This window comes from Rhea americana, unplaced genomic scaffold (genome assembly GCF_003343005.1).
Source record: "Rhea americana isolate MKP2758 unplaced genomic scaffold, rheAme1 scaffold_196, whole genome shotgun sequence".
In the NCBI taxonomy this organism is placed as follows: domain Eukaryota; kingdom Metazoa; phylum Chordata; class Aves; order Rheiformes; family Rheidae; genus Rhea; species Rhea americana.
The window spans coordinates 350996-364033 of NW_028186105.1; the positions used below are offsets into that span (position 1 = coordinate 350996).

The window sequence follows — 13038 nt, forward strand, 5'->3', positions numbered from 1 at the left end:
GGCGGCGGCGGCGGCTCCCGGCGGCGGCGCGGCCCCGCCCGCCCCTCACCAGCGGCTGCATCTCGGCGCGCACGGCGGGCACCTGGAACCGGTCTATCTCCTCCATCATGGTGCCGGCGGGGCGGGGGCGCGGCGGGGGGCGGGAGGGGCGGCGGGCGCGGAAGCTCCTCAGCCGCCGAAGGACGCCGCCCGCCGCGGCTGCTGCTGCCTCATCGCCGCCGCTGCCGCCGGGAGCCGCCGGGGTGACTCAGCCGCGCCGCTTCCGGGTCCGGCCGCCGCCCCGCCCTCCTCTTACATATTCATGAGTGGGGCGGGGCTGCGGGAGTAACGGGGGCGGTGGCGCTGGAGCCCGCATGCGCAGCTCCCCGCGGGCCCCTCCGCGCCTCGCCGCCGCGTGGGACGTACCATTCCCTCCGCGTGGGGGGACCGGGCAGACGGTCAGTGATGGGGGGGGGAAGAGTGGGTAGTGCCCAAGCGCCGAGCCCCTCCTGCGGCCGGATTGGCCGCGCGCGGCTTCCGGCGCGTTGCCATGGTTGCCACCATCAACTTCCGGTGACCGGTGAGGCGCGGAGGCGGCGCGGGGCCCCGCGGGGCCGCTCGGCGGCGGGGGGCCGCGGCGCAGGCACCATGCCAGCGAAGGGCGATAGGCACGCGCAGGTAAGGGCTGCCCCGGGCGGGCGGCGCCGCGCTCCCGCGGGACAGCGCCGCGCTGACGTCACCGCCGGCGCCGTGACGTAGCCCCGGCATGGCGTCACCGCGGTGCCTCGTGCTGTGGGGCGGTCGCGGCTCGCGCGAGGAAGCGGCGCCGCCAGGCARCGCTTTGGCTCTGCCGCCCTCGGCCCCTGCCCCGAGTGGTGCCGTGATGTCACGGGTGTGACGTCAGGCTTGTGATGACGTCACCGCTTCCAGGTAACACTGCGTSTGAAATGAGTAGGCTTTGTTTTACGTGTTGTCTGAAAAACTTAATGCGCTGTGAAGGCATTCGCCTCTCTTAAAGCTCGTGAAAAATGATCAACTGTTTAAACCCTTCGGATTGTCCGACTTTTCTCACAACTTTTAATAAAATTGTTACCTCTCGAGTTCCTGAAGCTCGTCCTCTATCCCCTTTCCCGTATCTGCTTTGCGCTTGTACAATCTGATTGCTCTTTCATGTAGTTTTGTCTACTAGAGTATTTTTGCAGTGGAGAARTTGTGTGTATTTCCAGTAGCTGGTTCTGGAGTCCGGGGGCTTTTGCTTCGTTGTCCCTGACTGAAAATATGGCTCACGTCGCAAGTGCTGTGAGCGCCTCGGTGCTGGACGGCTGTGCCTGTACACTCCTCACTTCTCAATCAGGGCCTGACATTTATTATTTACTGAGGCCTCATGGCCAGGTAAACCAATAAATAAAATAAAACCAATTGGTGAGTCAAGGTCTAGATTCCAATTATTGCCAAGAAAATCTTTTTTGAAAATAAAGGAGTAAGGTCCTATCATGTTTTTCCTCTCTGTCAGGGATCATAATGAGGCAGGAAACAAGCCTACTGCTAGTCTGTGAGCCCATTTTTTCTACTGAGCATTATTTCTGTGGACTATTTTCCTTGTCCTTTTCATTGCAAATTCTCAGCTATCATTATGCTCTTTTCACCTGTCCCTGTGCTGCTCATTCCTCTGTTCTGTTTCCTGAGTTTTTGCTTTGTTCTGCTCTGCTTCCTAGGTTTTTCATTGACTGCTCTCTTTGAAATTTTTCTTCCTGAGATGGTTCTCACAGCCGGCATGGTTACCTGACCATTATCAAGACCATTTTACAACATCATTTGCAGTCCCTCCTTCACTTTCATGGTTGTATGTTCTTTAAGTGGTTTTGATCAACTCTTTTTTTTCCTTTCCCTCTAGGTGGTGGTTGTCTGCTCTTCTGTGCCCTTCTTGTCTCTGCCTTCTTCTCTGATATCAGCTTCTTGATTTGTTTTGCTCTTTATCTCTTCATCCTGGTGACTTCATCTCCAGTTCAGCCTCCGCCAACTGATGCCTTTTTACTTTTCTTTGAATGGAATCTCCCAGACTCTTATATCAAAATATGTCAAAAGCTGATTTGTTATCAGGCATAAAGGCATTGACTCTCAAGGTGAATCATTTGACTTGATCTGATTCTTAATGAGAAGTGTCTTTAGGCCATTCCTGGTCTATATTTGTGCTCATTAAGAAGGAATGTGCTTCAGTGTTCAAAGTTTGTTAAAATAATTGAATATGCCTAGATCTTTRTGTGTGTGATGCAGCTTTGTATTTATGATGCAGCTTTGTAAATACTAAAACTTAATGTATACTCTGTACTTCAGTAACATCCTTCCTTTCAGATCTGAAATGCGTTACAAGCAATCGAGCCCAGCAGTGTCTTGGGCAGATGCAGAGTKATGGAAAAGCTTAAGCCAACATACTCAAATCTACCTGAAGTCAATGGAAGGATTAGATTCTCAACTCCTCTGAAAGTTAGATCTTGAGTATGACAAATGACACTCAGCACAGTATTCTTCAGAAACACTGACCTGTGTGACATGTACAAAGGCAGGAAAAAAGTTGGTGGTGGCACAGGGCGCAGCACTGTGTTAACCCTGTGTTAGTTCTGTGCGCTGTCCTGGGTGGCAAGAGGAAGTGGCCAACAATTCTGAGATTTATAAAATCATTTTAATTATTTTAATTATGGTCATCATATGTGCTGTTGGAGGTGTTGAGCATGCTGAATCCAGAGTACCATTTCTTCGCTATGTAGCTCATGGAAAATTCTTGTCTGAGCATTGGTGTGCACCCTGTGCTGCTACATATGTCTGGCTGAAGCCACCCAGGGAAAAGCAAGATTTGACAGTGATTTCTTAACTGACATTGCATACACTTCTTTGCATTTACAGCATGGCTGTGCGTAGAACCAGGTTGGTTGGACTTACCACTTAGGATCAACCCTCGCTTTTAGCAACAGGTAACTTTCACAGTGTAGGTACAGCGTCTGAACGTGGACAGCGAGGCATGTCTCGTTACACTTGACATGTGGGCTTGTGCCCACTGACACGTGAACAGTTTCTTTTTTGTTTAGCAAGTTGTCAAAGCAAAACAAAGAGATCCCTCCCCCATGCAGTAAACAATCAGTCACATTTTACATTTTTGCCAGCAAAAGCTTTAAGGTGCTTATTGGTTCTTAAACGTGCATTAAACCATTTATGTAATATAAAATAAACAGGTAGTTTAGTGCCTCTCAGAAAGCAGATTAAAAAATGTRTTGGCAAATAGCTCTTAAATTGGCATTCCTGGAGTGCGTAAATGGATGTCTGCTGCAGGGCAGACTAGAAGTTGTTTTGCTTCCTTTGGTTTTGTATCCATTCCTTGCTTCTCAGCTCATTGTGTCAAGCAGTGGTTTACTATGGAGACTGCTAATATTCCAAACAAGAATAAAAAGCTAGCAGGAAATTATATTAAATGGTTTTACGGAAATGTCAAGTCTAGCTCTTAAAACTGACTCTCCCTCTTCCCCTCAGAATCCTACAAGCAGCTTTGTTCTTTTTTTTCAGATTACATGTTAACCTTTGTGCTGTGCTTTAGGGGAAGAAGGAATGRTAACGTCTCTGCTCAGGAAGATAAAGTAAACTTAGCAGGAGTGTTCTTTGATTACACAGCCTTGTAGTCTGATTGTCTTATGCTGGGAGCTTGTATGGGGAGCAAAGAGACTGTAGGAATGTCTCTTTAGTGATCTTAAAAAGTCAGGGTTTGTCATTGCCCTGTGATGAGTGTTTCATTAATATGTAATCGATTTTCAGCCCTTGGAAAATTTGCTTAATATGAACTGACAGTTCTCCTTTGAAAAGTAATCAACCTGCCTCTGAATTATCTGGTATTTTAGGCTGGATCTGCAAACCCAGGCAGCTCAGCCCTCCTTATGCTTTAAGTACAGGGAGAAATTTCACCTTGCTCAAGGAGATATTGTATAGTGGGATATCTGACTCCTCACCTTGTAGTGTGTATGCAGTGACGAGTCACAAGAGCTGGTCAGGAAGGGATAATCTTGTCAGCACAGGAGAAGGATGCACTGCCCAGCAAAAGCTACACTGAGGGATCTCATCCTGGCTGGCAGAGCAGCATGCGCGGTAGCATCRTTGCATCTCCTACATGATTAGTCTGGGAGGCCTTGGATCTGAACATGAAGGATGGGCACATTTTTTTCTGACACATGTCTGCAGTCATGAATTGAGGATTTGAGCTGGTTCTCGAATGAATGCTTGCTCTTGGGAGTAAATCTCTGCTTCCTAGATAATTTACTTAACATCAGCATTGCTATTGACAGCTCAGAAGTTGTCTGTAACGGTGAGTAAATAGTTGAAAAGTAAGACTATACAAGATATCTCTTAAAAAACGAGTGGGCAGGATTGTTTCAGGATTTGGAAAAAGCTTCAGAGCTTTTGCTGTTTATTCAGGAAAGCAGGTACTGTCTATTCTGTCCATTTTGTGTGAAATGAGTTAATGAGTCTCAGATCAGCAATTAGTAGGTTGTCACATCACCAACAAAAATAGAAAGTAATAATCACTGGATAGAGTTAGTAAGAAGACCAAGGCTTAGATGGATGGTGAAGTGTAATTCTTTATTTTCTGTTTTTATATTTTCTTTATTTTTCTGTATTCTATAATTCTGTAATTTCTATATTTTCCTCTTTTCAGGCCAAGTTGGAAGCATATTGGTAGGGTATAACGGGCAAAACTCTCACCAGTGATTCTCTCTGATGCTTGCCCTCAGCTTACATGTTTCTTCAGAAACATGGATACAGAAACAAGATAGCTCTTCCCAAATGCCAACCAGTTAATGCCGCTGTAATATACAGCAATGTCCTGTAGAAAGTGGCCAGGAATTTCTCCTTATTTTAAATTTCCAATTTTATAATTAAAAATTATTTAGAGGAATTTAATTTGCAGACAGCCCGAGTATGGTACCTAAAAATACACTTAGATGTGAAGGTTGGACAGCTCAAATACAGCAACAGGAAAACTTCTAGCTGAAGGATTTGATTTTGCAGCTATTTGTATCTCCTGATGGCTTATCTGCTTTAGGGGGAGTAGTGGGGAGAGAAAGAAGAGTTGAATGGAACTTAAAACATCATTTTTCATCTATTTCTTCTCTTCATCTGTGCTGCCCTGTTAGATTACTGTATCTTTACTCTAGGGGCTGTTTCCTAGCAAAGTCAGTATCTGGCCCAGGTAGGAATTTCTAGGCACTACTATCATAAATATGTCCTGGAAGAAAGATACAGAAGAAACCAATCATTTGAGCTTTCTAGATCCTTAATTTAGATATTATGACTGTTATGGAGTTCTARTTTCTTTTCATTGTGGGAATTGTACTAAGTCTGTTCTTTTATTCCACATAAGATGCAAATGGTCATCAGAGAAAACCATTTTTAGCATGCATAAATTTTTGCTTTGGCATTTTTTCCTATAGCAYCTCCTGGTGTGGTCCGAGTTGTAATGATGACCTGGAGGTGAGAAACTCCTTGTAATTCTTTTATCCCTTCTACATATTCCTTAGTTCCCTAGCAACAATGGCTCTTTTTTCTAATATAAATCTCCCATAATTATTCMCTCTCATGTTCTTGTTAATTATTACAGGTAGATATAGTAGCACCATTTCTTAGGAAGATTTATGAAGACTGTTGATGCTTTCTGTAGTAAGACCATCATCAGTTTATATAGAATTTGTCAAAATTGAACTGTTTGGTTTGAACAGTTGTTTTCTGGGTGTCTGACATAAGCTACACTAAAAACTAATTTTCCCAGGTGCTGAACCATGTAAACCAAAATTCTAGGAATGTCTTATTATGTGAACTCTGTCCATGCTAGTAAGCCTGGGAGAGCTTCAGAGAGACAGGAAGCCTACCAGAAAGTGTGTGATTATGTAATTAATCAGTGTATCTTAATGTCTGTGCCCAATGGGATGAAATGAAGGTTACCACAGCAACCTCAATCCTCATGTTTTCTAACTTCTGAATGCTTCTCTTTGTGATCCTAATAATAGTCTGTTAACTTAAAATTGTCTTTGTCTAGCTAATTATATAACAGCAAAAATGTGCTTGAATTCTAGAGATGTGTATGAGGTCAGATCCTTGTCTGAGAATCCTGCTAGTCAACATACAGTCATTACATTGATTTACAGTTACAGTTTATTTACTGCTTGTATTATGGGTGCATTTGCAACCTGTTGTACAAACACTGTATAAATATGGAACAGAGAAATAGTTCATACTGCAAGAGGATTACTACTTAAATAATACTCTCTGGGTAACACACTGATACAGTAAAGAAAAGAACGTGGAGAAGGTGGCCGTCACGCCAGCAACGCGAGCAATGGAGGCAGGACACCAGCTACCTGGATGCTATCACGGACTCTTCGCAGCTAATGGGCGAGAGAGGAGGGCTAGGGAAAGCTATCAAGAAGGACAACGTGCTGGCTTTGGAAAGGTTCACAGGGAGCTGCTTGCTTGCAAAAGACAAAGAAAGAGGAGAAAGAGCACAGCAATACCCCCTGAAAAGGAATGTCAAGCCTGCCTTTTCTAGCAGACAGCACAGCGGTAGATATTGTGGTGTTATTTGAATGAAGAGACGGAGTAAAAGGTTTTGTATTCTTGACTGACACGTATTTGCCCTCTGTCTTGCCTCTTCTATAGGTTTAAAACAGATCTGCTAGTTTCAAAGAGTGTTCCCTAGTGCYAATACTGCTGGATTTGTTGTAGGCTGTAACCACAGGCAGTGGTAGTGCATCCCAGCGGGGTACCAAAGGCTGCCATCTGCTTTTTACACTGGTTTCTGTGCAATATTGAGTCAAGTAGAGTTGCAATCTTTACCTTCACTGGCCAGGAGGGTCCAGAATAACACACAAACACTGTCATCAGCTTTTCTCATTGTCCAGGTAGTACTGTGACGGGTGGTTTGTGTAAGCAGGAGAGAGAGGACCAAAGGACTGTGGACTGAGCTAAGGACCAGTGTCCTCCTAGTGCCCCCTCCTGCCTGCCAGCTCTCGGCTGGTCCGGCTGCGTTTGTCCTGTCTGCGTAGACTATGCAGGAAAGAGATCTGTGTGATACCCAAATAGCCCCAAGGCATAATTGTCAGGGTTTTTAAGAGGTTGACTTTCTTTTTTTTAGATCAAAATGAGGGTGTACAGTCCAGCTGTAGCCTATCTGATGTAGATCCTGGAGCAAACTGTCCTGCCAGTTGTGTCCTTGCTCCCTCCTGTGGGGAACTTGTTAGCTTTGCTCCCAAGGGAGCCTCGAGCAAGTGGGCAGGAGCACCGTGTCAGCAGGCAGGGCCAAGGTCTGGCGGTAAGGTGAGAGGGAGACAAGTGAGCAAGGGCAAATCCAACCAGCTGGTGCAGTGAGACCCCTCCCTTGCACATCTTCTCCCAGTCACACGCGACTGGATGTTGTACTTGCATCTTTTTTACCAGTTGATAAAGCATAATAACATGCATGGAGCAAAACTGGAGGCTTTCAGAGCCTGGTTCTTTGTTGTGATAGCCTGTAAACTCAATWATCTTGCTTGTGGGCAAAGAGCAAGTGCACTTTATATAGCCAAGAATTTATTGTTAGAATAATAGAAATCTTAGCAGTCTAAGCATTATTCACCTAGATCTAATTATTTTAGAAAAAATAGAAATACTTCTATGCAGAGAAAGTTTAAATATTAATAATAATAATAAAATTGCTATACACAAATATCTTAGTTTATACGTCTTTCCCCAGTGTTATTCTTACCCTTCTTCTGCTCCTCTGGATCCCAAGGTGGRTGGTTTAATTTTAGTGCTGGTGGGGATGTAATGGTGAGCTGTCAGCATTTGGAGTCCTTCACCGGGAAGAATATGGTGTTCATATTGATGATTTCTTCTTCCTTACCCTAAGATCCACTTGGCCTCGCTTTAATAGTCATAAAACTGTRGTGGTACCATGCAAAGATAAACAAAAGTAAAACAAATTAGCGATAGTCATAGAAAAGTTGACACCTGATCCATCAGAAAAAATTGCTGTTCAGCTAAACCAAATAAAACAAAACTACAGGAAAATCAAGAAAAGTTCAGACAGAACAAGCCTCAGGAGCCTCTGTCCTGAGGCCTTGCAAACTCAGTGCAAAGCCTGCAGCCGGTTACTAGCAAAGGCAGTACTGCACTACAGGGCTGCTTGGTTACAACCTGGATGAAGTCTTGGGGATAGACTGAAYAGGTGAGTTATAAGCTTGAAGAACATTCCCGAGCCGAGAAGGGAGAGATGTGCGAGTGGGAGAGTGGCAGCACGAAGCCGAGACCTGACCGCTTCCCTGCGACAGAGGTGCCGTGTGCCACATCCACRTTGCTCTGGGTTTCACTGGCGTTCGTGCCCTCTCGTTCCTCACTTCCTAGGCTGTGCTAAATCACTGCTGCCTTTCTGACACCAGGGCTGGCTCTCTGTCCTGCCGAGCCTTCCTGGGGCRGGGAGGAGGACAGGGTCTGTGCTGCTTCCTTCCAGGGGAGTCAAGTTCTAGCTTCTTGGGTTTTAATAGAATTGCAGAGATTTATTCACTGGTGGTTCTTTAGATGATGCTAATTGAAATGTGTGCAACTGCCAAAACCAATTACCCTCAGATTGCCTTGTCAATGCCTTTACTGTTGGATAAGTGCTTTTATAGACTCATTTACAGAGGCTAATAGTAAGGAGGCTTTGTTTTGTGTTTAAAATTAGCAGTTTGATTTTGATGTGGGTCTAAATTAAATTCTGCTGTGAAAATCTGTCTTAAATTTTGTTACTTAAATCACATCTAATTCACATGTAGCATGTTCCTTGTAGGACAGGCTGCTGTGTTACCTGCTGCCGAGCGATTGCCCTGGGGGAAGAGGCCAGCAGCATCAGCCGGTGGTGTGAGCAGTGGCTGTGACACTGCGGCTCAGGGCTGCTCTGCTCCACTACCTGCTCATGGTGGGAATTTAAGGAAATGTCGTAACTCTTTATTTTCCCCAAGAGTAATAGCACGTTTTATTTCAAAGTGCGTCACATTTTCTAAGCATGGAGATGTATGTCTGCTCATTTCTCATTCATTGGTTTGAATATGCMTTTTTCATAATAATAAAAAAAACCTCGATACCTTGTTAATGTCAGCAATCTCTCAAGGCTTAACTTGTACAAAGGGGAACAACATTAAAGCTTTCAGTCTCACATCATCTTAAAATATTTTTCTTCTGAATTCTTATTGCCAGGTCTTAACCAGTAATGGAGTTTTAGAAATAAGACTGGGGGAAGTTGGGTCAAAGTCATTATGGCTACATAACTGCTTAATACATAGAAAGCAGACGGTAGAAGTGGAAATTTAATTTTCATAATAAAGGAGACTCTAGGAATTTGTGTAGAGACCCATGCTTCGTAAGGTATTCATAAGTTGTATGGAAAAGGGGATGAATAATAGATAATGAGATAAAGCTAGGCTTTCTAGTAGAAAAACTGGGAAAATCAGATGAAAATAGCAAGTGGTAGACTTAAACAGCAAGCTGTGGTTCTTTGCATCAGCATGCAGTTGCACTAYGGGAATCCCTGCTGCAGGAAGTTGTGCACGCTAAAAATATACACAGATTCAAAAATGACTGAATAGGTTTGTAGARAAAGAGGTCCAGTGATGCAAAATAAAAAGAATAACATTTCTGATTAAGAATTCCCTGCTGGCGGCTGAAAGGGCATCCTGGAGAATGCTCCATGGATATCTGCGTTTGAATACTGTTGGAGACTGATACTTGTCTAGGTGGAGCGTTCTTCTGAGCTGAAAGGCACACTCTTATGTTCTTCTAAAGAAGACTGAAAAACATGCGAGAGCCTCCCCCACTCCGTTATTTTCATTCCCCCTTCTCCTCTTGCAAACCCTTCTGTCCTCTCACAAAGTCAAGGTTTTTCCATGCAAATTGCTCTGTTTTTACCATCCATCCCATCTGATCTCCTAATCACCTTTGTACCCACTTCTGTACCTTCTTCTCAGCCAGGCTCTTCTTAAAATAAGGTACTTTTACTCACTGTCTTCTGAGTTCTCTTCCTATTTGTCCCTCAGTGTCCTCTCAAAGGGATCCTCTTTGTTTCCTCTCCTACTTTCTGTAAAGCTTTCATGAGACTTTGTCACTGGTGCCCTTCTCTTATTTAACCTCTAAGTAACCCCTCCTAGAAATGCACTGTAAGGCTCCCCATGCTTTTTTTCATTATTTTCTTTAAGGCCTGTCCTAAAACCTTTTTTTCTTTTTTTTTTCATTTTTTTTTTGCTCTGATGCACTCAGCAGATTGACAGTGGTTGACTTCCCAGCTGTTCATCAGTGTTTTCAATTGCCTTTCAGCACTCATTACTCCCTGGGTATTAATCTGCTGTCCCTTGCCTTGCCGCGACATGCRAGCATTTGGGGCAAAAGCAGTCTTTCTGAGGTGTTTGAATAGGATGCTAGAATGCAGCATGTAGAACATTTAGGTTTATAACAGACGARGGGTTACAAGCGTAGAGCGTAGTGTTGCTTCATGCAGGTAAACTGYTGTTTTATATTATGAAGGTGACTGCTTTTCATTCAGGTGATTTATAGGCAAAGCACTGGAGTATTTTGGCATTGTGGGAGATGTTAGCAAGCAGAATGAAGTTAGTCTGCTTTAGTTAAATTAGGAAAAAAATGTTTCAGAGGTTTTCATGGTTACATTATTTCTCCAGGGCCAAACTGGACCTTCAGGAGGAAAGGCAGTACCACAAAGGCCTGCTAAACCTGTAYCCAAAAAACGGGTAAGAYCCACAAATCCAAGAGTTTTTAAAAAGCTTTTWTTTTTTTTTTTCTTCCAATCTATGAGATACAAACTGGAGTGCATCTGAATAATGTCATATTTTATAGAGTTTGTAACATTACAATATATTTAGCACTAAGAGATTGCTCTAGATTTCCACAGAGGAGGGAATTCTCTAGTAAATCAGAATAAAAATGGAAATTAAAATGAAAACACAATTTAGGCAAATGGCAAAATGAAAGGATTAAAAAAGGTTTGTGATGTAAATTCCAAAGTATAAGCAGCCATGGACTGTGAAAAAAAGTGCCTTCTCTGGTTAGAAAATTCAGAACRTAGCCCAGATTCATATAATTAACGTACAAGTACAGCATTAGAGGGAACAATGTCAACTTTTTGACTGTTAGACTCATGGTAATGCTTTTCATTGCCAGGCAAGTAAATGCGTAGTGGGGCAGCCTAATCTACGTTCCTCTTAAATAGGGCCAAGTCATGAGCTGATGTAAATTCGTTTAGCTCCATTGACAAGGATGGAGGAAGGCAAATTTACGTCAACCCAGTATTCTGTAAGCTGGCATGGTTTGCAAACAGCTTTTCACTTCGTAAGACAAATCAGTCTTGTTAAACATTCTTCTTTTGATCCTTTAAAAAAGATATTTACCTTTACATAAAAAAGATAAATTAAAAAAAGTTTACCTGTTTAAAACCTAACAGTATTTTAATCAACATCTCAGGAAAAACAGCACTGAACTGACTGGCTTTGAATTATATAAGATACAYGTCCTACAAGCAGATGTTTCTGTGGGTGACACTGCATCAGGAATGACTGTTCTTCTGTCGCAGTCTCTTGAGAATAAGAGAGCCTGACCTTGTTCCAGTTTGCCTCATTTCAGTTCGCTTTTCCCTGGTGGAAACTAGATTACAGCCTGCAAGTTTCCTTAGATGCTTGGCGTATGCAGAATTCTCTGTTGCTTTCAGCCACTGCGCGTTTATACACGGCACTGTCCTTTTTACCTTTGTGATGCTCTGCAGTTAGCAAAGCTTTGCTGGGGCAGCAGCACTCACCAAAAATAATGTGAATGTTCTTTCTTCCTCTTCCCACTCAGGCCTCTTCATGGGCTATCCTGGAGTGGTCCTGCGATCTGTACTCCAGGCACTGTACCTGCAAACAGCCCTCACTTACACCCTGGACACATTGACAGCTGCATATGGCTATGAAGTTTAATAGACCTGAGAGAATGGTGTTTAAAGGAATGATTGATTTATTTTAAATCAGCTCATTACACATTTCAAACTGAGGGAGAAATTTTGCCCTGAGCACCTAAACTCTTTAATCAGCAACTTGGTGTTCTAGCAGTTTATCTGTAATGACGAGGAATTGAAATTCATGCCTGCAGTGACCCCTTTCCTATTAAAGACATTGTATCATGACACCAACCCAAGCCCAGCCCAAGGAGACCAGCTCTCTGTGTATTGAGAGTGCAGACCACATGGCCTTTGAAGAAAATGGTTAACATTTCTCCAGAAGTCCCATCCCTTTAGTTTTTTTTATCTTGAACTAGTTTCTAAGTGTATCTTCTGGCACTTCAGAAGTAATCATGAGTCTTAAGTAATCACAAATCTTTGATTAGTGCTAAACTATAGCCAATTTGGGTCTAATATGGCCAAAAGAAACAGAATTGTCAACTTCTAAACTGAAACTGTAGTGCAGTTACTTGAGTTTTGTTACTGGAGTTACTCCAGTTTTGTTACAGGCCAGGAGCTGTTTTCAATCAGCAGCTCCTCGAGCTGAGGGCAAATTCACAGTTGTCCTGCTCACACCYGTTGAATTCTTGCTGGCAGCTGTAGACATTCAACAATCTTCAAATTTTGTCCTGCCATTTGGGGCTGTCTGGTCTGGTCAAAGCACAGATAAACAAGGAAGCGCAGTTGCCTCTTCCTCACTCCACATTTGGAGAAGTGCTACTTGGGAGCAAGTGAAGTATTCACAGTCTTGGTGCACTAATGAGCTTGCTGTTCCTATGCTAGGATGAAGATGTGTCCACTGAACTGGGAGAGGGGCTTGATGAATGGGCAGCAGCAAAGACTCTAATCAAACCCCCAGATCAACTGGAGTTGACAGAAGCTGTGAGTAAAACTGTTCCTGGAATTGGCATGAGATATATACAAAACTCCCCAAAATGAAGCGTGACTCCTACCCCTTTCTTCTGAAGGACATTCTGCTAGAGTGAAAAGCCCCAGCACTTGCTAGTATGCAGCACCTGCAGTTTAAACCA

At 43.6% G+C, this 13038-nt stretch overlaps 2 protein-coding genes across 2 annotated transcripts in view; one reads left to right on the forward strand and one right to left on the reverse strand.

Annotated features, from left to right (window-relative positions):
- FAM219A (family with sequence similarity 219 member A) overlaps positions 1-268 on the reverse strand; it is a 97257-nt gene extending 96989 nt beyond the window's left edge. The window contains exon 1 of the mRNA XM_085303020.1: positions 50-268. Coding sequence (XP_085159146.1) covers positions 50-109 — 60 coding nt within the window. The 5' untranslated portion in view covers positions 110-268. The remainder of the gene's footprint in view (positions 1-49) is intronic.
- Positions 269-517: 249 nt separating this feature from the next.
- Positions 518-13038, forward strand: part of DNAI1 (dynein axonemal intermediate chain 1) — a 137439-nt gene continuing 124918 nt past the window's right edge. The window contains exons 1-3 of the mRNA XM_085303022.1: positions 518-657; positions 10698-10766; positions 12791-12889. Coding sequence (XP_085159148.1) covers positions 628-657; positions 10698-10766; positions 12791-12889 — 198 coding nt within the window. The 5' untranslated portion in view covers positions 518-627. The remainder of the gene's footprint in view (positions 658-10697; positions 10767-12790; positions 12890-13038) is intronic.